The 25,435-nt window shown below is 38.9% G+C and overlaps 1 protein-coding gene across 2 annotated transcripts in view; it reads left to right on the forward strand.

Moving 5' to 3' along the window:
- The first annotated feature begins 7,526 nt into the window (after positions 1-7,526).
- The window catches only part of XPO7 (exportin 7), a 36,414-nt gene continuing 18,505 nt past the window's right edge, over positions 7,527-25,435 (forward strand). Inside the window, exons 1-13 of one of the 2 annotated variants that reach the window (XM_070794857.1) lie at positions 7,527-7,587; positions 8,126-8,272; positions 10,695-10,788; positions 11,557-11,723; positions 12,687-12,779; positions 15,151-15,255; positions 16,701-16,866; positions 17,461-17,534; positions 18,843-18,962; positions 20,382-20,528; positions 21,348-21,520; positions 23,447-23,640; positions 24,072-24,177. In XM_070794857.1, coding sequence (XP_070650958.1) covers positions 7,567-7,587; positions 8,126-8,272; positions 10,695-10,788; positions 11,557-11,723; positions 12,687-12,779; positions 15,151-15,255; positions 16,701-16,866; positions 17,461-17,534; positions 18,843-18,962; positions 20,382-20,528; positions 21,348-21,520; positions 23,447-23,640; positions 24,072-24,177 — 1,607 coding nt within the window. In that variant the 5' untranslated portion in view covers positions 7,527-7,566. The remainder of the gene's footprint in view (positions 7,588-8,125; positions 8,273-10,694; positions 10,789-11,556; positions 11,724-12,686; positions 12,780-15,150; positions 15,256-16,700; positions 16,867-17,460; positions 17,535-18,842; positions 18,963-20,381; positions 20,529-21,347; positions 21,521-23,446; positions 23,641-24,071; positions 24,178-25,435) is intronic. The other variant, XM_070794858.1, reaches the window with a different exon arrangement.

Below are 25,435 nucleotides of genomic sequence, written 5' to 3' on the forward strand. Positions count from 1 at the left end.
AACCTCTGGTCACATTTTCCTCAACCAACCTTTGTTTTATTTGTATTTCTACTTAGAGACACTTTTTTAAAACACCTTTATCTAACATTTTTTCACACAACCTTCTGGAGCTTAGGAATACTAGGTAACACTTCAGCACTGTGCATGGGGCCATTTTAAACAGCATAATTGGCAACAAAAAGCCCCAAATTGCAAAAAACATGACATTAAGTAAACTACAAGAAGGACACTTTTTAAGTTATGAGAACTAAAGCAAAAACATTACCTTGTTTGACCTCAGCTGAGAAACATGTGTCAGGGCACTCAAAATTTTCACCATTCTGTTCATGTCCACAAATGACACAGTTGCTGATAGTTTTGACTTGGGGATTACAAATAAATTTAGCAAGTAGATAAATTTGCAAATAGGGGACCCACGAACAATGAGGAGCAATTATACAGATCTGACCAAAAAGTTCATTCAGATTTTTCCATAAGAAAACCGGAACAAACTTTTCTTTGGCCAGCCCAATATACCCTGTACTGTAGCCCTGCAAGGCAAGGCATCTAGAACGTCTCTAGGGCTTCCCTGGTGGTTCAGTGGTAAAGAATCTGCCTGCCAATGCAGGAGACACAGGTTCGATTCCTGGTCCAGGGAGATTCCACATGCTGGGGAGTCACTGAGCCTGTGCGCCGCAACCACTGAGCCTGTGTTCTAGAACCCAGGAGCTGCAACTACTGAAACCCACGTGCCCTAGAGCCCGTGTTCAGCAGCAAAAGAAGCCACCACAGTGAGAAACCCACATGCTGCAACTGGAGAAAACCTGCACAGCAGCAAAAATCACAGCCAAAAATGGATTAATATAATTAAATTTATATATATATATATATACATATATATATATATATATACACACACACACACACACACACAAATGAGGAGGGCATGGCAGCCCACTCCATTATTCTTACCTGAAGAATTCCATGGACAGGAGCCTGGTGGGCTTCAGTCCATGGGATCACAAAGCATCAGACACAACTGAGCGACTAAGCACACAGCACAGCACGTATATATATATATATATATGTGTGTGTGTGTATATATATATATATATATATATATATATATGATACCTCTGTAGAAGAAATTGTAGGTTTTAATGCATGTGCTTTAAAAAACTGTTGTTCTTCACTTTTTAGTAGAAAATATATTTCATAATAGCAAGTAATAAACTCAGTAATTAAGAATGTACCTACATTACTACATTGACTTTTACAGCATTGTTAGATACATATTATGTCTACTTAAAGAAATGAAAACTAGTTTGAAAGATTTGAGTAACTTACTCACACTCCCACAGCTTATAAACAGGGGAGTGGGGATTTGCCTGATATCTGAGGTCTTAACTCAGGTTATACTGAACCTTCACTCTAAAAGGATCCTTGTTCCTGCTGCTAGGTCACCGGCGTTGTTTGTGTTAGAGAGATGTGTGGAAGTGTTAACCTGATTGATTTTTTTGTTAAATTCCCTGTTTTAAAAAGTTTGGCCAATTGTTTTCATGATCTTTTTAATATTTGCTTCCTTTTAAATCTGATTTACTTATATAATTAGAAGCATGGAATTTAGAACTGGCAGTGTCTTTGTCAAATAATATAATAAAATCCACCTATTTTACACACGAGGAAGCTGAAGCTCCAGGAAATAAACTTGCCCAAAGTCACACTGTTATTTACTAAGTGAAGTGAAAGTAAAAGTCGCTCAATCGTGTCCAACTCTTTGCAACCCCATGGACCATACAATCCATGGAATTCTCCAGGCAAGAATACTGGAGTGGGTAGCCTTTCCCTTCTCCAGGGGATTTTCTCAACCCAGGGATCAAACCCAGATCTCCCATATTGCAGGCGGATTCTTTACCAGCTGAGCCACAAGGGAAGCCCAAGAATACCGGAATGGGTAGCCTATCCCTTCTCCAGGGGATCATCCTGACCCAGGAATTGAAGCAGGGTCTCCTGCATTGCAGGTGGATTCTTTACCAACTGAGCCATGAGGGAAGCCCTCCAAATTGCAAGTTGGCAAGGAGTTAGTACCCCCAAATTAAGTCAGAATCTCTTATAATACCATATGCTCATTACTTTTTAACTTTGACATCTGGAAGTGAACCACTGATAGGAGATAGAATTGCATTACAGCAGGTGGAGGAAACTCCAACGTCAGGGGCCAGGGCTTATGACCTGCAGCCAGCTAGCGAGAGCCTGCCCTGAGGGAAGCACTGTGCTCTTACTGTCATTTGATTAGTGACACTTGAAAATGCAGGTCCCAGGTAATCAGATCTGCTGATTTTTTATGGGAAACTAGAAAACCAGATACTGTCCTGAAATGTTGGCAACCGTGTTGAACACTGTACGGTGAACACCACAACGTGCACGGGCCAGTGTGAGGCTGCCAGTGTGAAACCCGTACTCCAGAGGATTCCGCTTAACCGCAGCTTTCATTCCTCTGCACTCTTAATGACTATGAGAAGGAACCAAAACTGGTTTCTAGTGACGTGTTAAATAAAAGCTCTTGAGTCAAATGTGGAAGTCAGTAAGCCAGGCACAGTTAGTCTGGCTGTTTACCTCATGAAATGATTTGTTTACATGTGTTCTAGCTGTGTGTCACCCACAGTGCAAACATCATATGTGTTTATTACAAGTGAGGATTGATTCGTATTTTGAAGCTAAGTGTAGAATTTTGCAGTCTCATATGTTAGGAGACATGCTATCCTTATCTAATGCACGCAAGGCTCTGGCACTGCGTTATCGCCTACTGAAAGTACGTATTTTATCTTGCTTTACGGCAGTAGACATTACACAGCAACTGCAACCAAAAAGCTTTACTTACTCTCTTAGTCCTCTCAGAAAAAGGATGTCCCTCATGCATCCAAAAATCTTACTTTATTTATTTCCTGAACAAATAATGGGAGTTACAGTTCTAAAAGCAGAAATTGGTATAAAACTAAAGCATTCTAAATCTAATGTAGTTGTCAGTTACAGATGGACTTGTTTTTCATCAATATAAGAAAGAAAGATGAGAGTAAATACGTGAAGAACTTAGGGAGCATTGTGTCACTCTTCCATCTCATTCTAAAAACTTCTTATTGGAGTATAACGTGTACAGAAAAATTCACAGATTATAAATGTACACTTCAATGGATTTTCTCAAAATGAGCATGCCTCTGTAATCAGTACCCACATTAAGGAATGAAACATTTATCCATACTACTATTGATGGACATTTGGCTTTCACATTTGCGAACTATTACATTTAGTGCTGGCATGAACATTCCTATTCAAGTGTTTTGGTGAACTTGGCATGTATCTCTGTTGGGTATATACATAGGAGTGGAATAGCTGGGTCATGCAATATTCAAACTGCCAGCATTTATTATTGGTAAGAACAAAAGTATTGATAGCAATAAGCACTGACATACTTTTTCAAATTTCAGCTTTTAGAATGTATTGCCTATTGCCTTCTTGATTTTATAAATTTGTTTTGTGAATTCTGATTAGAAGCAGGATCAGCTATTAATTAATAGTAATATGTTCCTATTGAGAGGAGTTAATTTATAAAAGATTACCTGTACAATTGTTGGGGGGGTTTTCCCTGCTTATAAGTAATACCTACTTGTGGTCAAAAATGTAGAACTTAGGGAAATACAGAAAAGAAATTATGAGTCTCCCATAATCTCATCTCCCAAAGATAATTGTCAGTATGTTTTCATACAGATTTTCCTTTATGAATTTGCTAACATGTATCACAGATGATATACTCTACATAGTTATTCCACTTGCTTTTTTAAAATAAATTTTTATTGGAGTGTAGTTGATTTGCTTTGTGTTAGCTTCTGCTGTACAGCAAAGTGAGTCAGTTTATTTATGTATATATCTCCACTCTTTTTTAGATTCTTTTTCCATATGGGTCATTACAGTGTCTTGAGTAGCTTTCCCTGTGCTATAGTAGATTCTGTTGTATGTGTGTGTGCTTGTGCAGTTGTGTTCAACTCTTTACAACCCCACGGACTGTAGCCCACCCGGTTCCTCTGTCCGTGGAATTTTCCAGGCAAGAATACTGGAATGGGTTGCCACTTCCTCCTTCAGGGAATCTTCTTGACCCAGGGATTGAACCCATGTCCCTTGCGTCTCCTGCATTGGCAGATGGATTCTTAGCACTGAACCACCTGGGAAGCCCAGGTTCTCATTAATTATCCCCTTCTTCTAGTTTATCTATCCCCTGCTTTCCAGTCTCATAACCAGAAGTTTTTCTATTTCTATTATGTAAATAAGTTCATTTGTATCATTTTGTTATGGATTCCACTTACTAGTCATATCAGACAAATTTTGTCTTTCTCTGCCACTTGCTTTTTTAAGCTAAGAATAATTGTTATTACTAGATTTTAGGAGTTTTTAAAAACATCTATGATGATTGCATATTCATTATTGACAATAGGAATGCCTTATCGAATAGATAAAAATAAAATGTAATTAGTATATCAAATCAATTTTATTAGCCCTACACTTTTTAAATCATTTCTTTTCTGGCAGGTTAAGTATACATCTTTTGATTTACCTAACAGAGTTTTTTCCTCATACACAGAAAACTTCCAACTAAGGAAGATCTAAATTAATGGAGTTTATGAACAGGTTGAAAGTGGCTTGATTTTTTTCAAATTTCAGACATCCTGATCATGAAAATTCAGCTACCAAATTGGTAATTCTGACTGTATATCCTCCATGAGCGCTCCTCTGGATTGAGGGTGTACGTCACACTTTGTACTAGAGCGGTGCTTCTGATCGTTTCAGGTGGTTTGGGTGGCAGTCAGATCAAGGATGTACTTTGCAGAAAACCTAGTCATCCAAAGCTTGTGCTTGTTTTCTAGTCACTATTCAGCACTATTGGGAAAGTCATCAAATCCTTCCTAAAAACGAGTATCCTGGTCTCTGATTAGAAATCTCCAAGTGGATTTTTTTTTTCCCAAGCAGTGAGACTAATTTAAAAATATATACTGTCAGGCTTTTTAAAAAAAAGCAGAATGTGACAAAATAAGTTCCAGGATATGCTTTCTGGAGTTAGTATAACATCTAATGCAGAAACAGAAATCTTCATTTTCCCAAAAGGTACAGGCAACTCCTCAGATAAATCATTAATTTTGGAGGCCTGAAGTCTCAACTGATTGCACCTTATATTGAAATGAGGATAATTGAGCTGCATTTTTCTCTATCCTGGTTAAAAACTGTGTAAAATAACATTATTGCTAAATAATAGGATACATTCTTTTAATACTTTTTAATACCTTCATTGTAACTGAATTGTTGGTGAAATCCAAGTGCTGTAGATTTGGAGGTTTGATTGTCTTGAGTGTCTTGTACTAAAGTAATGCTTTTCTAGTTGAAGATTGCTTTCCAGTTTTGTGAAGATTTCACCCAAACATGCTTTTATATTCCAGTGGGACCAGATGGAGGTTTCTCTGAGAATTATCAGTTTGGCAGCCTCAGGAATAGAAAATAGACTTGCTTCTCTGGAGTCTCTTCTGTGACTGAACCGGCATCGTGTAATAGATGTCCTTAATAAGAACTGGTTGAATGGGAGAAGGAACTGCGCCAGGGGGTGAGATGCAGTGGTGCTAAATGTGAAATAACTAGTTTTAATGGCTCAAACAATTGTGGGATAAATGGTTTTATTCTGGATCCCCCAGAGAGGTGATTCAAAATGATCTAACTATTAGATTTGCTTGCAAAACATTAGGATCCCAGAGAACATAAATGTAAATGTTTGATTCCCCTTTCCTTCTATGGGCAACCCAAATAAAATGACTATTCACCCTGTGGTTTTTAGATGTTTTCACTAATTGTTTGGGAAAACAAGATTGTTTCCCATTTGTTCTTTTGGAAACAAAGAAATAAAGCTTTTGTTCTTCTAAATGTTCATGTAAATGGTCAAATTACTCTTTTGGGTTTTTTTTTTTTACGGTCTTGTTTCCTGAGCTGGGAACTCATTACCAGACTTAGCCTGCAGTGTGCTTTTGTCTACTACATCAAAACAAATCAAAACAAAGCAACAACCAAAAAGCCCACCATAACCTGCATGTAGGTTTCTAGCAGTAAGGAACTTAACTACCAGTGACAGATGCTTAGCCATCGTCATGTGAACTACTTTGTTGTAATAAATGTAAATAAGAGTGGCAGCCGGGTGGCGGTTGCTCCTGGATCTGACTGATCAGACTTCAAGGAAAGTCATGATACCTTAAGCAGCCTGACCATTTAGGGAGTTCTGTTCAGGATGCTTGTAGTGGGTGGTCAGAGGTTATGAGGCTGCTGCTGCTTACTGAAACCTCATACCACCCTTTGATGTCTTCTGTGTTAATTATTTTTTAAATAATTTGTTCCTGTTTTAGTTAATCATTTCACAGGCAGGGTGGGGGGTGGAGGTGGAACCCAGTCTGCTAGGTTGAAACAAAAACCTCCTGAAGGAGATTTAATCTCTTGCTTAGGAATGTGGGGATTTATAATTAAACGGATGCATTGGGAGTTTGGCCAGCAGTGGCAGACATAACACTGACTTGCACACATGTCTTATGGAGTATATGAGATTAATTGGCCTTATCCTCTATTCCTTGTGTTTGTTTATAAGCTATATGAAAAAATCAGATTTCTCTCAGTAGAACTTTGATCACTTGAGATCTGGCTTTATGAGTACAGTTTTCTCTGCTTTCAAATTGAGGAAGGTATTAAGTGGGACCCCTGCAAGTCAGGAACAGATTAAACAGATACAGAGTCCCAAGATGTTTTGAAGAGTAGTTTGTTTATTTTGTTCTGCAGTGGAGGTGGTGGTTTTTACTCTTTGGAGGGCTTTCTGAAGTGCGACTGATAATCCGAGTGTCAGCATCTGTCTTTCTTGTTTCCTTTTAGGTTAATGTTTGAAATTTATTAATCAGATTGAGTAAAATAGGTATCCTGCCCCCAGGGCTTTCCTGCTTAGTAGAAAAGCTGTGATTTATAAAGTCCTAGCTTAATGAAATAAAGTGATAATGAAAAGCCTTGGGCAGACTGGCTGTGTGATATATTTTAGGCTATTTACACAGGTTGGTTTGCCTAATTATTATTTTGGTTCTTGTCAGAATTGTCATTTCTAATAGTAGTAGGATCCCTCAAACTATTTAAACCAGATCTTACTTGCTGCTGTAGAAGTTCAAATTTTCTTCTTAAAGTCCAAATTGGTCCTTTAAAAACTTAACAGATGTTTGCCCACCTCTCCAGTCAGTGAAAGGTGATAGTTACATGAACTCTTTCCTCTTTGCTTTTAAACACCACACTAAGTGGAAGTGAATTTGTATCCCTTTGGGGTTTTGACCAAAGCACACACCCATCCCCTTCCTGCCTCCCTGGAACTGGTTCAAGATTTGGAAAGTAGGGTTTGTTGGGGGCGTTTCCCATGTCTTATCTCTGCCTGAGCACATGCTCAGGTTGAATTTATTTTGACCCTGCGCTTTAAATTTGGAACCAAAGCAAGAGTTTAAAGTACAACAGAAGAGAGTCTCCTGAACTTTAGACATGAGGGACCCGGGGAGGAAGGTGCGTACTTGCATTCTGAAACTTAGAGGTTGGCCATCTTTGCGTGTACACATAATTATAAGCTGATAGCTACAGGCAAAAGGAGAATATTTCAACCTATGTAAAGATCTCTGTGACGCTTACATTGTGTGTTTATGTGCTTAATTTTACAGTGATGACTTAGTAATCATAATCTTGAAATTGATGGATGAGCAAGTAAATTCTGCATTTTTCTTTGAAAACATTTTGGAGAAGCTTAGGATAGATATTTGCAAGGAAAAAAATGTATCATTTGTGTCTGAACTTTAAGCAAATGACTGAAAAAGTGTATAGATTTTAGGCATTCTGTCATTTTGTCTTCTAAAGCATCAAATGAAGAGGGCTGTATGTGGTTATTTTTAGATAAAGGTCACCCAGATTCTCCTCCACATTGAGAAGCAAGTCTCTCTTCATTGATTATTATTTATCTCCATCTAGTAATTTCAAGCACAGTATGTATGTAGTCAACTTATGTATGTAGTAGACTGGACTGATTTCTTTTTTGACTGATCTTTTCCAGAGCCTGGCCCAACTAGAGAATCTGTGCAAACAGCTGTATGAAACAACAGATACGACCACTCGACTGCAGGCAGAGAAAGCCTTGGTTGAATTCACCAACAGCCCTGATTGCCTGAGCAAGTGCCAGCTACTCCTCGAAAGAGGAAGTGTACGTAAGATTTGAAAAATCCTAAAGAGGAACAGGTTTAGGAAGATATAGTCTGGTTCTAAGTTTAGGGGTGGATTGGGATAACTTCTGTTCCTTGATTCTTCTAGGTATCTCTGCCTTCTTAATTTTCACTTTTAAAACAAACCAGACCTGCCACACTAGCAAAAAAGGCCTTCGGAGTCACCAGGAAAATCTCACTGAGCGTATATTTTTGTCCTATAATTTTTATTCTTGAATCAAATTTCTGGGACTCCTTTTCTGTTTTTTACACTTATGTATCACTTCACACCTTTTACAAAGAAGACACGGCTATATATAAATGGCCTTTCTTATCCACAACATTCTTGTCACCTTTCTGCTCTGTGTTTCCTCCCCTGTACCACAACTGCTGCTTTTTGTCTTAGATGTGCAGGGGAAAAATTTTCCTTCACAATGGAAATGACAGGAAGTTAGAATGTTTAAAATGAAATTAGAACTTCTTCCAGCTTAAAAATGGCATGCAGTGATCAAAATAATGCTTTCATGATACGTAATTTGATTAAGTTAATATTTTTGGCAGGATGGAGGTCTTAGGAAGGACAAGCATCCATCCAGGGTGTCATGAAAGGGCATCAAGAGAGTTTAGAATCCCAGCTAGACCAGCAGCCAGCACTCTGCCAGAGACCAGAAGGAAGTGTGAAACGGAGGAAAGCCATTAATTTATTGAGAGTATAGAATTCTCAATGGCTTCATTTTTAAATTTGCATTAATAGTGTTAGAGAATTTATGCAGTAAATAGAACAGACTACAGTTGGCTAAGTGATATCCTTAGTAGCTAAAGAAGTTGACTCTTTCCCAAGCGTCTGGAGGTTAAAGCATCATGGTCAGAGATTGGGTTGTGCTCTGTTCTGTTTTTGCATATAGTATTTTTATATTTCTTTTCCATCACTTGGTTCTGGTATTGAACAGTTTGGATTCGTACTGTGGGAGATTCACAACTAACTCTCAACTGACTGCCACCGAAGCCCCATTGTCATTTGTGACACTGTTAACTCCAGTTCCTCACACTGATAGTCAGCAGGCTGGAATAACACAGGGGTGGTGCAATAGTGAAAGACTTAATTATAGTGGATTCTTCCTCTTTGATCTCTATCGACTTCTTCATGATTTAGCAGATTTATTGGAGTCATATTCAGAAACCATTTTCATATTATGTAGTTTACTGTTATACACTGTGTTCTACAGTTATAGTAGCCTCTTGCATTATTAGTGATCTGACACACCTGCTTTAATCAGTTTAAACAATGTTCAAGCATTGAATAAAAAATCACATGTCAGAGTCACTTTTTTTGGTGTGGAAGCCATTAACATACAGTTTTTTTTAAGTGGAATGTAATTGCTTTACAATGTTGTGTTTCTGCTATACAGCATGAATCAGCTATATGTATACATGTATCTCCTCCCTCTTGAACCTCCCTCCCATGCCCTCCAAAGTCCCTTTTATAGATTTTTTTCATAAGCTTAAGTTATTTTTATATTTGATGGTATGATGTAATGCCTGTGAATAGCCTCTATAGATAGCCTACTGCCCTAAGGACTTACAGTTTCGTGGAAAATTATGTTCGACCCTTGATTAAATTATTTTGGTGATTCTGAGTCTATCCCTGTTATATGATGTTATATGTAACACAGCTGCATGGAGGAATTCGAATCTGCGTATGGCTCCTTCTTATATATTATGGTCAGATTGAATACTCTGCTTCTCCATAAGTTTAAAATTCATTAAAATCTACACTTGAGAATATGGTAATGCTATTCCTTTGCTTAGGGCATAGTTTTTTTTCTTTCTCATAAATAATTGTTATGAATTTACTACTAAAACCAGCATATACATTCCCCAAAGCAGTAGCTGATTGATAGTTGTACTGATGGAAAGATACAATTTGGGGATTAACTACACAGCATAAGGCGGTGGTTCCTTCTAATACTACTTCTATATTTTTTTTTTCTTCTTTCTAATGCTATACTACAGGAATATTATGAGGTGAAACTTTTTTAAACATTGTTATAACAAGGCTATTGGAGAAGATTTTTTGATTTTAATGAAAGAAGAGATTTGTCTTCTATAGAGCTTAATATCTTTCTGTAAAGATCTCTTCTAACTTCTCCTCCCTCAAAATGATACAGATACTTGTATTAGATTCAGTTTGATCAGGCATTCACTTTATCCTGCCCTTTATTCATGACTGAAGTCAGCTTAATGAGTACAGATGATGAATGGGCTCATTTTTCCTTAGTATGAGACCCTTAAAAATCCAGAGGATCAAATGTAACAAAGCTGATTAATTTTTTTAAATCTGAACTCAGATCTCCAAGTTAAAAACTTTGACTGACTAACTTAATAAAATTGAATCCTAAGCCCTTTCCCCCTCTCTTTTCACAGTCATCTTACTCCCAGTTACTGGCAGCTACATGCCTTACAAAGCTTGTATCGCGCACAAATAACCCTCTACCATTGGAACAACGGATAGATATTCGTGAGTAGAAAGTTGTCTTTTCTCTCTTAAATTAGTTTGTTTAGTGATATTCTAGTAATAGTTACATTTATGTTGCTTGTTTGATAATGTTCTGAAGTTACTAGGCATACAGAATATCTAGAATATAGTTTCTTTCCAGAATTGGGCTTAAAAGTGAAGAGGGCCCAATATAATTGTTCCTAGATAAAGCCCAAGTTAGCTGTTTTGTTTTCAGAAAGTTTCTTTTACCTGGTCTTCACCATCACTGGTAACTAAGAAAAACATTGCTGAAGATTTTGAATTCTGTGCCAACCATGCTATTTAACCATCAAGAGCTAGATTCAAGGCTCCCTTACTTCAGGTTCTTCATTGTGACTTGTATACAATTCTGAGCTGAAAAGTTTGGTGATGGTGGTTTAGTTGCTAAGTCGTGTCTGACTCTTGCAACCCCATGGACTGTAGCCCACCAGGCTCCTCTGTCCATGGGATTCTCCAGGCAAGAATACTGGAGTGGGTTGCCATTTCTTTTCTCCAGGGGATCTTCCTGACCCAGGAATTAAACCAGGGTCTCCTGCTTTTGCAGGCAGATGATTTACCAACTGAGCTGAGGGAAGCCCTAATAGTTGGAAAGTTTAGTGAATGTTAAATTTAAAGTCCTGTTTCTCAGTAGTGTGAATAATTAAGGAAGTTTAGGGTAAAGAGTCTAGATTTACCACTTCTTAGACATTTAACAACACACACCCTTCCCTGGCAGAGCCATCTCCAATGTAGACTATTTCTGTTTTATAGGGAACTATGTGCTCAACTATCTTGCCACTCGGCCAAAGCTGGCCACTTTTGTGACGCAAGCACTTATCCAATTATATGCCAGGATCACAAAGTTGGGCTGGTTTGACTGTCAGAAGGATGACTACGTCTTCAGAAATGCAATCACAGATGTCACCAGGTTTTTACAGGTACGACATACATACTCGATGAAAGAAGTGAGGCAATATATGCTTGCTTAGATATTGATCTGCAAATGGGATTGTTTGGTACATTTTCTTCCGTATCTTTTTAATTCTTAATGTCTTGGTTTCACATGTTTACATGTCAGCACAAACCCTACTTCATTCTTTCTACTGCTTACATACTATTCCAGTTTAAAACACTATAATTCATTTAACTCTTCTAGGCGAGTATTTAGTTAGTATCTATATCTACACTGGTAAATAAATACTTTGGTGAATATTCCTTGTGTGTGTGTGTTTGTGTGTTTATACTTTGAGCTAAGTGTGTTTATAGTGTGAATTCCTAGCCTTTGAATTATTCAGTGAGAAGACATGTGTATTTTGGGTTTACATGGATATTCCAAATTACCCTCAAAAAAAGTTATTCCCTCCAACAGTTAATATGTCTGTTTCCCTGTACCTCCACCCTGTGAGCTCAGCTTTCTTATTTTTCCAGTTTCATAGGTAGAAAGAATTGGTAGCTTAGCATTTGAGTTATGAATGAGACAAACAAATTTTCATATGCTCATTTACTACTTATTTTTGCTTTTTGTGAACTTCCTGTTTATATCTTAGGTACATTTTTTTAATCAGTTCTTTGCCCTTTTTTGTATACAGCCTTTCATATAAATTATTTTACACATTCATTTGTCTTTTATCTCAGATGTGATTTGCTAATTTCTCTTCCTACAATATGTATAGTGTAAAACTTGTGGATATTTTTAACATACAAAAGGTTTCAATTTTGATGCAGTCAGATTTAGCAGTCCTCTTATATATCAGTTAGATTTTGTGTCCTGAAAAGCAGCAGTTTTAAAATACCAATTTCTCATACCTTGTCTAGGCAGTTTAAGTATGACTGCATTCCAGATGCTGAAATCAAGCTGCACAGGCCAACTCTTTCTGCCTTACCTTTTTTTTTTAAACCAGGATAGTGTTGAATACTGCATCATTGGTGTCACGATTTTATCGCAGCTAACCAATGAAATTAATCAAGTAAGTGCTACAGCCTTCCTCATTGAAGTAAGTGCCATATTTTTACTTAGTATTGGTGTTTTCTGCCTGTGTGTGGGATGATCTTTTTTGGCAGTTGTGTGCTTTTGCGGTAAGTGATTAATGCCCTTTTGAAACAAAATAGTTCCATGGGGTTTTCCTCTGTGAGTGAGGTCCGGATGCCCTTCCATCTCCAGAATATTTTTTCTCTCATCTCAGCTTTCCTCAGTGGTATTAATGTTTAATGTTAGAGAAGAGCGCAATGATCCTAAGTCAGAACTTAGGAAACCCGCATCACTGGTGTGCTCTTTCTGCTGTATAAGTTAATGTATTTATAATCATTCAAAAATCAATTCTCATTTGCCTTTATTAAAGATTTTGCTGATAATCTTTTCAGAATGCACAAAACATTCTGCTAAATATCAAATAATTTGTTAAAATAGTCATCGATGTCACAGATTACTACAGAGGAAACACCAGTGGCTTTCTTTTGCTCTGGCTATAATATTTTTTAGTCATTTACTTTTGTATCCAGCCAAAATGTTGTAATTATTGAACAGGCCTGAATTAATTGTAACAGCTCACCCTTCAGCTGTCAGCTATTAATTACATTGCATCACTGTTGCTATTGCTCATACTTATGCAGACTTTTAATTAACCCTGAGAAATTTAACTGTGAGTTGGTATTTTAAATACACTCACTAGCTTAGAGCCTATTAAAATCCGGAGTCCATATTGTATTCTCTGTCACATGCAATCCACACTACGATTGGTAATTATTAAAATAATAATTTATACTTTTGAGTGATTTCTGTGTGGCAGGCACTGTTCTAAGCACTTATATTAATTTTATTCTCACAGTAGTCCCGTGAGATAGAGACTCTGGTTATGCTGTTTTCTGGATAAGGAAACCAAGGCACATAAAGATTAACTAATTTGCCTATGATATCACAGTTACCAGGCGACAAACAGTGTATGAATTCAGACCCGCATAGGCTTATTGCAGAGCCTATGCTCTTAATTTGCTTATTATTTAACCACTGCTGTCCTTGTAGTAACTGGAATAGGAAATGGCAACCCACTACAGTATTCTTGCCTGGAAAACTCCATGGACAGAGGAGCCTGGCAGGCTACAGTCCATGGGGTCGCAAAGAGTCGGACACGATTGAACACACACACAAACACACACCCTTGTAATAAGAGAGCATGCATTAATTACGTACAGATTGTGGGGTTAATGCTCTTCCTTTGGAAGCTTGGCTCCACAAAATCCATCAGTGTTGGTATTTTAGAATCTTTTCAAAATTTTGTATTTATCTTTCTTAAGAAAGCAATAGAAATATGTGTGATGTACTTAAGATGTAATTATTCTCTGGATTATGATCTGTGTAACAGATTGTATACGGCATCTAGTATATAATCTAGTGATACCTTTTTATCTAAGACATTTGTAACACAGTGACACTGAGGCTAAAATCATAATATTTTTAACTCTGTGCAACTGAATTTTCTATTGGCTTTTTTTTTTTTTTTTTTTTTTGCTTTAGATTTAAATTAGAAAGCATATTTCTGTTATCATTCCAATTTGAACTTAGAAATAAAATTGGGGGGTGGAGGTTCCATAATGTGCCAAAAGGAAGATGAGCTCCCTCCTGCATGAGTTGATCAGTATATAGAAGTGACTTAAGCTTACAGTAAGTGGTTGGACTAAATATTGTTGGCAACCTTGAAATTCCTTTAACACTCTTATTGAGTATGTACTGTGTGTCAGCTATAGAGGACATACGAAAGAAGTAAGAGATTTAATCCCTGACCGCAAAAACCTTTAAAATATGACTGAAAAGACAAGGACAGAGGAGTGAGAGACCAGTACAGCCCCTTGATTGAAGTCCTCACTTCTGTGGAATAGACTGCATGTTGAAATAGGTGAGAAAAGAAAGGGAGTATTATACAGGCTATTGCCATTTATCTTAAGTTCATGGCTGTAGTAACTTCAGCTCTGACTGGATTATTTAGCAAAATTCAAGCCTTACGACTGTCTGTTTTTGAGACTCAGCCTCAAAAGAGCATGATAATAATTATTAACAAAGTCTTGCAACAGTTTGTTAAATATTACCTCCTTAAGTGCAGAGGAAAGGGAAACCTTGCAGTGGAGTCACTGTACTTTCTTCCTATCTTCCCTCTGTAAATGGTAGAGACATGATGTCCTGCGGAGCTGTTGCCGCTTATCGTCATCCTCATTCTCTCACTAGAGTTTAATAGTAACTTAAATGTTTAAAATGTATTTTGTTATTTTTGTTGATCTTATTGAAAAATCTTTCTACTTTATTTGAAGTCTACAAGAAAAATTTTTTCTTTGCCATTAATTTTAAAACTTGTGTTGGTTTGTTTTTCTGCACAGGCAGACACCACGCATCCTTTAACCAAGCACAGAAAAATAGCCTCTTCTTTCCGAGATTCATCGTTATTCGATATCTTCACACTTTCGTGCAATTTACTAAAACAGGTGAGATTGTGTGTTGGTACCTACTTCCTGGTTCCTTTTGAAAGAATCAGAGTAACTGGAGACTTGTTAGATGTCAGCTCTTCACTGACCCGTGAGAGTTTATGTATCTATTTAATTATCATCTCTCACATAATATATATGTCTGAGATGTTGATGACCTTCCAGTCTGAGAGAAAGAATTATTTCCTGATTTCTCATCTGTTCCCCTAGGTAAGGAGCCGAAAATGAACACTTATCCCATTCTCCTATTTTAAAGAAACTAGTTTGCCATGAAGCTTGAGGTTTTTGTTGTTTGGTCTTTTTAATATCCACATAAGACCTTCCTATATGGAGTTAAAGCATCTTCCTTTTATGGTGTTTGATTCTCAGTGCTCTGAACACAGGCTCAGACTGCATTGTTAGCACATTAAAACTAGGCTGGCTCCCCTGTCCCCTGCTGAGTTACAGGCAGCAAATAAACAAGCAGCATCTGTAAGGAAAAGCAGATTTTGAATTTTTAACATCCATTTAGATTTCATAACCTGAAGGGGCAGACAGTATCACCGAAGGAAATTAACTGTTTTAAAATAGAAAGTTGGTATTTCAATTCATATATTGATAGTCTTGAACTAAGGAAGAAATGTTAACCTGTAAATTGTACACATTTATAGCTGTGTTTGGATGTTTTGTCCATATAGAAAGCCAAATGGAATTACCCTCTGATTTTGTGTTCATTTGGGGTTTTTGTTTTATTGTTCTTGTTCTCATTTTCCAGTGTGTCTCAATTGTAATATGAGAAGCAAGGTTGGATTTTTCTTTTGTCCCAGTAAATGATGTCCATCCATCTTTTCCTTCGGCTACCTAGTTTTATTTCAGAATTCCCCAAAAGTCCTCAATTTGGGCAAGCTGCCTTGTAAAAACTGTTGTACCCTCTAGAGGGGGAAAAAGCTTGTGAGAAAACAGGATTGAATCCTCTTCTGATACTGATGCTGTCAGAAACGAACCAGCTAGTCCCTGAGGTCACAACTGGTAGAAACTTGAATCTCATAGTCACCATAGCTCTGGGGCATTACTGAGCTGTAGGCAGGTACACTGCTGATGAATAAATAAAAAGGATCTAACATGGAAATGAAGTAACCATTCATCCCATATTGCTTCAGAATTATCTGCGGCCACAATGTCTGCAGCCTGTAAAGAGTAAATGTCAAAGAGGGTGTTTCTTAAATACTAGCTTCATGTTTTTATGCACATGAAACATGTGTTAATAGTAAATAAGGAGCCAGGAGTTTCATGGTGATGGAAGGACTTTAAAGGTACTAGAAGTGCTGCATCCCCTGGCAGAGAACCACCACTCGACTGTGCTGAGCCACCTCCTTTTCTGGCTCAGCAGCCTCCTTGTAAGTCTGGTAGCAAGCTTGGAAGAAAGGAGTGACTGTTTGGGGCTCATTATGTGGTCATTTTTACAGGCTTCTGGAAAGAATCTGAACTTGAATGATGAAAGTCAGCATGGCTTGCTGATGCAACTGCTCAAGCTCACTCATAACTGCCTAAACTTTGATTTCATCGGCACTTCCACTGACGAGTCCTCAGATGACCTGTGCACGGTACAGATCCCCACCAGCTGGAGATCAGGTAACATGGCCACACCCTCGCACCAGGCTGCTGCTCCCCTCTACCTGGAGTCAGCAGAGTGGGCTCAGGATCCCCTGGCAGATCCCCTGCTTGCTGTCAGAGAAAACTTGGGAGACTGGTGTGGGTCTTTATAAAGTTAGGGAGCTGCACTTGGGAGGATCCCCCAGCTGGGGCAAACTCTTGGTTACCCGGTTTCTGATGGATGTGAGTTTGACCTTACATTTCTCACCTAGAGACTTCTGCTTTCTTGCTCATTTGAGAGAGTTTCTAGCTTTAAAAACAAAGAACCTGTGCATGTGCTTGGTCCTGTGTTCCTAAAAGATAAAAGTTCTTTCTATGAAGAATCCTGCTTGTCTTACATTGTTTGAGAATCAGAAAAAATGAATCCATTTCTTAGAGGAACTAAAAACTAATGCTTTTGTAAAAAAAAGAAAGGAAAACAAAAAGCCCCCATTAGTTTGTCACTTTCAAAGGAAATAAACATTCTGTAAGATAAGAAAGCAGGAAGATAACACTCCCCGATGACTATAGAGCGCCGGAGTGCACCGGCCCCAGTGTGCAGACAATTCAGTAATGTGCTCTTTTCTCTTTCAGCGTTCTTAGATTCTTCAACTCTGCAGCTGTTTTTTGACCTCTATCATTCCATCCCTCCTTCATTTTCACCTCTGGTGAGTCAGGACTACAGTGTCTGTTTCTGGAATGTAGTAGTGGCGAATGAGCCTTATGTTCATTGTGTTGTACAAAATCATAGAAGTAAAGTTTCTTCCTAGGAATACTAGGGTTAGTTATCTAGCCTGTTGAGATAAAGCTTGTCAGTTAAAGGTTCTCACTATAAAGCCTTGATTCCTTTTAAACTGTTCCTGTCTAATAACAAAGTGCTACAGGTGTCAAGTTCTTTTGGTCCCCTTTGTGTCTGACTTTGTACTGTACCTCGAATTGCCACAGGCTAGAATATAGGGAATTCATCTTATATGGTCTAGTAGAAGATTGTCAAGACTGAGATTTCTGAAAATCCCTCAGGCCTATGTTATATAAGTGATCAATGGAAGCTGTATTAGAAAGGCAGATTTGCATACTTGTCCTTAATAAAATTTGAAAGCTCTTGGGAATGCTGCATTTCTCCTTTAAAGCAATAATTAACCTCAAATCCCAAAATTCATTTGGGTCCTAAAAAGTCAGTGGTCTGATACTTCAGATTGTTGGTGTAAAATGTTGTTGTACAAAACTTACAAAGAAAGTAAAGGAATGTCAGTGGGTGTTTTGCACAGTGTTTCTGCGTAGACTGCTTTCCGGGTCACTGTGTCACTTTTCCAAATTAATGCGGACTTTCACTTTAGCAGAAACATGAATTTGTGTTGCTTGTATCATTACATTTACTCCTGCTGTTAGTCAACAGAGGTCCACCTCCCGGAGTAGAAAGTAGGGAGAAGAAGGGCAGAAAATAGATCAAGAGGGGCTAACAAAATGTAAATTTCTAGTGCAATGGGGAAAGGGGAAAATGTTTTCATTGTAAAACCTGTTTTCTTCTGAGCATAGCTCTGACTTGGTTATTTCATGATAGCACTACATAGCAAAACCTGATAGCCAAAAGGCCTTAATAAAACAGGAAAAAAAAAAAAAACCTATGTCTAAAGCATTGTTTACTGTCAGTTTCTTGGTATTTTCAAGTTTAAATATGTATCTTAAACACAAAGAAGCCATAGGGGTGGTTGAAAAATAATACCTGTATGAAGTTCCAAACTGTGGATTTAACCAGTTGTTATGCTCACTGTGAGTCTAATGCCCTTTATTTTTCTTTAAATAAAGCTGTTTCAGATATCCTCAACTACACCTTCCTTGATCTTTTTTTTTATATCATTATAATGATAGCAGAGGGTGACAAAACAGAGAAGAATATTTATAGCAAGGGAAAGAGTAATGAAAAGAGCTATACCATCTTTTCTGCTCATTTGTGTTTTGGTTGTGCCCTGCTCTAGGTGTTATCCTGCTTAGTACAGATTGCCTCAGTTAGAAGATCCCTATTCAACAATGCAGAGAGGGCCAAGTTTCTCTCTCACCTTGTTGATGGTGTTAAACGAATACTGGAAAACCCACAGGTATGACTTTTGAGAATTTACTTTTATTTTATGTGTATGTGTGTATAAGCATGTATGATTAGTATATACCTCTCTGTTATCATGCAAAAAGCTCAATCTAGAGGTCACACATAGCAAAAACCCTAGAAAACAGTTCAATCTGTTATCCTTCAGAAGATTTAAGTGAATGTCTGTACATAGATTTTTAACATTTACCCAGAAAAGGAGCTTGTCCCTAGATTCAGGAATGTTGAAATTATTGAAAGGGTCACTTCGAAGGAAAATAAGGAGAGAACTAGTCATTTTGTGTGTTTTTTGTTTTTGTTTCCATGATTTTGAATGTAAATTATTTGCCTAAGTGAACAGAGCTACTTTTAGCTAGGAAGGGAGATTTCTCATTCAAATATTATTCATTCCATAACTCAGTTGTCCTTCTTGTCTTTTTCAGTCCGAAAGATTCAGCTAACACCTCCTTTTTTTAAGTATCACTTCCCCACACTAGGAAATATCATAAATAAGACCCATTCACTTTTAAATATACTCAGTTCTGGGACTCCCGTGGCAGTCCAGTGGTTAAGACTGCATGCCTTCACTGCGGAGGGCGTAAGTTCGATCTGGGGTCGGGGAACTAAGATCCCTCATGCCATGTGGCGTGGCCAAAAAAAAGAAAAGAAAAAGAAAAAAAAAAACATTACTCAATTCTTTCCTTTTTAAAAAGTCATTTTTTCTGTCAGCAAATTGTATGGAGTCACCTACCACGGGCCAGAGATGTACTGACAAGCAGAAGAACCACCCCCCCCACCCCCGCCCCCACCCGCCTGCCTTCTCTAATGTAGGAGAACATGTGTAAGGAAGCAAATATACTGGTGTAGTGTGCAAACAAAAGTGTCTGATACAAGTAGATAACAAGATACATAAATGTACTAATACAGTGAGTTTGTTGTCATGAATGTGGGATAATAAAATACATGAAATATTTGTGTAACTTTGCCATTCTAGTTGTGCTTAATGATAAATTAGACAGCTGTGAAAATGAAAATTTCATTACTTTTCATTCGATCAGTGGGAAGCAAACAAACCTGTTAAATCTGAGATTGTGCCCCTTTCTGCCATTAATCAACATTACAGCCCTGGCAAGTAGTATGGTCCTTCTGGGCTTCTGTTTCAGACTCTGCCAACTGAGGCCAATAACCCCATCTTCCAACATGATTATTGTGAACAGATGAGATAATAGATGCAATAGTCCCCTTTAAAAGTGACTTTTTTAAAAATTGTTTTTTAATCATACAAATGTGTCGTTCAGAATGATGGCCAACATCTCAGAAGTTAAAGCACATCTCCCACCGCCTCCCCATCCCCCATGCCATCCCACATGTCCTTTGGGAAGCAAGTTAGTGAGTCATGTTTTACATTTTCTTTTCCTCCCTGTACTGTCACCAGAGTTTGTCAGACCCAAACAATTACCATGAGTTTTGCAGACTACTGGCCCGCTTGAAGAGTAACTATCAACTGGGAGAATTAGTGAAGGTGGAAAACTACCCCGAAGTCATCCGATTGATAGCTAACTTCACGGTGACCAGCCTACAGGTTTGTCGTGGATTGCTTGTCTCTTTCTTCCTAAACATTAGAACCTCTTCCCTTGCTTGTTGGTTTTATTTAACCTTATGGCATTACAAAGAGTGTGGTTAGGAGAACATGAGGGAATTGCAAGAATAATACTTAGATTCAAGGCTGGGAGAATTCTTTCATAGTCCCCCTAAAAAAAAACAGGCAGAAGAGTGAAAGGAGACTCAGCACCCTCTCTTTCTTAGCCGTGTGTAGGCAGGGGTTCTCTAAAGTGATGGCTTGTATCAGAATCATCCAGAGAGCTTGATGAGAAATGCAGGTGCTTGGGTCCTATTCCCATCATTTCTGGTTCACTCGGTCTAGGGGGGGAACCTTGGCACCTCTATTTCTAACAAGCTTCCTACGAGACTATCTTACATACTGATGTCTGAGAGCCACTTACTCAACCAGCTCAGGACAGCTCTTCTCACTGGACGATTAGTCTCTGAAATACCAGTAAACACATTAGACTGGTTCCAGTACATAGGACAAAGCCCATCAAAGTTTATCCTTTTTTTTTTTTTTTAATCCTTTATTCTTTATGTCAAGTGGCTTGAGACTAATGTACTGTGTACACAAATGAGAGCTAACATCTGATTCTACGGATCCCTTTAATAGACTTTGCTGTGTCCATCCACCCACGATTCTTTCTCCTCTTCCTTCCTTTTAGAGCATCTGTGGTTTGATGCTTCTGGGACGTCTAGGAGGTCACATCAGAGCATCTTAAGAGATACTAAATTTAAGATTGGACCTCTAGGCGATATGGTGGTAACAGAGGCCTACTCTCTTGGTTTTCTTTAGCATTGGGAATTTGCCCCAAATAGCGTGCACTATCTCCTGAGCCTTTGGCAGCGGCTGGCAGCCTCCGTGCCATATGTGAAAGCCACCGAGCCCCACATGCTGGAGACATATACTCCTGAGGTCACCAAAGCCTACATCACATCCCGTCTGGAATCTGTGCACATCATACTCAGGTAAGGAAATGGACAGCCTTCCTTTTTCCCTACACATGGCTTGGTGTCAGACTTGTGAGGGACCCGACACCCAGTTGGTAGACGCATCCTTGATATGAATCTTACTGGAGCTAACACCAGAATGGATATTTTTTCCTGTCAGTACAACAGCTGATGAGAGCATAATGTCTGAAAGAAGAGTCTTTTTCTCTTTAACATCCTGTTCACGTATGTCCCTTCTTCACCCACCATAGCAGCATCTTGGAATATGAAGCATATCCACTGATTTTCATTAAACATGAGAGAAGCATTTCTAAGCTGTAGGTGACAACAGTTATAACGTGTAACATATAGGTGCTTAATGTGAACTTCTCAAGAAATAAGTGGATAAATAAAGCATGCTGTCCAGAGCTTACTAGAAGATACAAGAATCCCAGGCAGCTGGCCACTGATTGCGTTAACCTGACACATGGGTTCTGTCTTCTTGACTGCCAACTGGACCAGAACTCTATAGTAAAGAAATGTCAGACCCTTTCAGAAATGACCTATATAAAATACAGTTATTCTTGGTGTAGAGACCTTTCTTATATATTTTTTCATTGGCTGTTTCTCAGGAGAATTTACCTGAACTCTGACGGTCTGGTTGTTTTTTCATTTTTAAGTTGCATGCATAATTTGCTCAAATCAAGTAAATTTGTCATAATAATTATAGTCTCAGTTGTGTATGACTTGAATCATTTCAGAATCTGGGTATTGGTGAAGCCTACTGGAAAGCATTGTTCTGTTAGTGGCATAGCTTTTATTCCTAAGGACTCAGCAGGTTTCAGGCAGGCCATGTTGGGGAGTGGGGATATGTATGGGCTCTGGGCCCAGTTACTCAACTAACAGCTGTGTGCTCTTGGGCCACATTATAATGGAGATTAAATTACTGTGTCCTGGCCTAGTGTATAGACCATGGTTAACACACAGCTCTGAGCTGCCCGTTGTAGTGGCAGTGATGCTGCTGGATTGTCATATAACCTTGTCGTAACAGTAGACAGCTTAGGATATGATCAGATTTTTAAGTCTAGGAAACCAGTGGATACGACAGGACATGGTATAGATCCACAGTGCCTTGTCTGCAGTTCTGAAACTTAAGATGTGAATGTTTAATTTTCTCATAAGTTTGACAGAAAACTCATTTGATGGCAAAACTTGACCTGTGCTGATATGAGACCACTTAATCTCAGGTGGTGCCAGTGGTAAAGAATCTGCAGTTCAATCCCTGGGTCGGGAAGATTCCCTGGAAGAGAGTATAGCAACCCACTCTAGTATTCTTGCTGGGAAAATCCCATAGACAGAGGAGCCTGGCAGCCTACAGTCCATGGGGTTGCACAAGAGTCAGACACCACTGAAGCAACTTAGCACACACACATAGTAGTGTTTTTAAAACTTTTATTTAGTGTGACTATTCATAATATTTATATATTTTGATGCAGGAATATTGTATATGACATGCCACAGCCCATGGAGGGTTCATGTCACAGCCCATGGAGGGTTCATGTCACATGTAGAAGCATACAGTACCTCCCTAAAATCTGAAGATTTCTGAATTCCAAAACCCATCTGATCACAGAACAAGTGGCCTCACAGCAGGGATAGGCCACTTGTAGTCTTATATAGTCAGGACCAAACGAGAGGCTGAGAGCTGGGAGCTTTCAGGGTTGAGAAGCATAGGACTGGGAAAATCACTGCAGACAAATGTTACAGGGCTAGGGATTGAAAGATACTTCAGGAGACTGATGCTTGGGTGAGACCCCTGCCTTCAGCCCGTTCTTACCTTCCTTGGTAAAAAGTTGTGTTGGGCCTCTACGATGGCACGTGGTGGCAGAATGGAGGAGGAGAGCTGCTGTGACAGGGAAGTCAGCAACACACTTTAAGAGGGCTCCTTCCTTCTGTTGGGAGTAGAGATGGACTGGAAGATCCCCTGGAGGATACGGGTCTGGTCCAGCAGCAGTTGGACCAGCTGTCTACCATCGGGCGCTGTGAATACGAGAAGACGTGTGCACTGCTCGTGCAGTTGTTTGACCAGTCTGCCCAGTCCTACCAGGAGCTGCTCCAGAGTGCCAGCGCCAGTCCCATGGACATCGCAGTGCAGGAAGGTAAGTGGACACCCGACTGCCGTCAGTACCCTTTCACTCACTGTCACCTCCCTTTCACCTCCCCGCTTCAGAAAACTTTCCATCCTCAGTTAGCTTCATATAAACAAGAATATTTGATAATAAATGCCATCGGGAACTAGGGAAGAGCAACTGAAGTCGTATCTGTAGTGGATGTGTTTAAGGAACTACTGCATTCTAAAACTAATGACCCTGTCTGATAGGGGAGCCTTGGTTATACTGAGTTTCGCCCTTGGTATCACCCTTACTAAAGCAGAGGAGTAGCTGTTCTCTGAAGGAACAGTCTGACTTCAGGGCCTTTTCGCTTTCTTAAGATTAAGGGAGTTCAGAGTAAGAAATGAACCTCACAGTGAGGAATTTCTTCTTGCAGTGATGACAGAAGGTGACACTAATGGGCCTTCTTCCTGTTGCAGGAAGGCTGACGTGGCTGGTTTACATCATCGGTGCAGTGATTGGTGGCCGGGTCTCTTTTGCCAGCACTGATGAGCAGGATGCTATGGACGGCGAGCTTGTCTGTCGGTAAGTGCTCGCACGGAGGCATCCCGTTTCACTGCTCTGACCCTCCCACCCCCTTTTGGGTCCTGAGACCATGGGAATTTGATATGCTTCTGTTAGTGCTTTTCTTCCCATTTACAAAGTATAATTTTATGAAGCTGATTGCCGGTGAAAATGAAAAACTGTTACAGGTCCAGATTCTAAAGTTTTTATAAAAACAGCAACAGCCATGCCTACAATCTTTACTAAAAAACCGTCTGCAGTAATTCAGCTAGAAAATAAATTGTGGATATAGAATTAAGAGTATAAGTAGGATACAGAGTGGAGAGTAGCTTTTAGTTCTGTTAAGTGCAATATCTGAGAGTTAATGAAAACGTGGACTGCTTTTGCCTTGCCTAATAGTCTAATAGGAAGTCTAATAGGAAACTTTGGGTCTTCAAATATCCCTAAAGATGAATTACAGAATTTCTACAGCTTTTCAGATGTTTTGACATACCCTTTTCCATCTATAGGATTTCAAGTTATTTTGTGTCTGTGTGATTCTCATCTTACTAAAAACCTGTAAATGAGCATTTAGTGATTTCTGAAAGTCTACTTACCGTTGAAATAAAAAGACAGGATTTTTAAAAATCTTTTTAAACCTCTGCAGCAGAGATTCTCAGACCTTTTTCTTTAGGACTCTTTACCATCTTAAAAAGTATAGAGGTCCTCAAAGAACTTGTTCATGTGAGCTATATCTATCAATATTTAACTATATTTTTCAGAAGAAATGAATGAGAAGAGTAGCTTTGTTTTAATGTCTGGCACAGTAAAAGTCAGCTGGATTCTTCTCTCTTCTGCATTCAGACTGTAGTGATATCACACGGCTTATAGCCTCTGGAAAAACCCCACTGCACCCTCCTGTGAGAATGCAAGTGAAAGGGCAAATAATGTTTTAGTATTTTTATGAAGGGCTTTCCAGGTGACTGACTGTAGAGAATCCACCTCCCAAGCAGGAGACTTGGGTGGAGAGGATCCCCTGCAGGAGGAAGTGGCAAGCCATTCCAGTATTCTTGCTTGGGAAATCCCATGGACAGGGGATCCTGGCGGGCTATAGTCCATGGGGTTGATAAAGAGTCAGACACGACTGAGCAACTAAATAACAACAATTTTTATGAATGTGGTTTGTGACCTTGCAAGGAACTGCTACCCTGAAGGGTTCTAAAGTTTCAGATGCTCTCCTTAGACATATTGGTCCCTAGACATTTCAGTCCATAATTTTTATTCTTATGCTGAAAATCCC

Source organism: Bos indicus, chromosome 8 (genome assembly GCF_029378745.1).
Source record: "Bos indicus isolate NIAB-ARS_2022 breed Sahiwal x Tharparkar chromosome 8, NIAB-ARS_B.indTharparkar_mat_pri_1.0, whole genome shotgun sequence".
Taxonomy (NCBI): Eukaryota; Metazoa; Chordata; class Mammalia; order Artiodactyla; family Bovidae; genus Bos; species Bos indicus.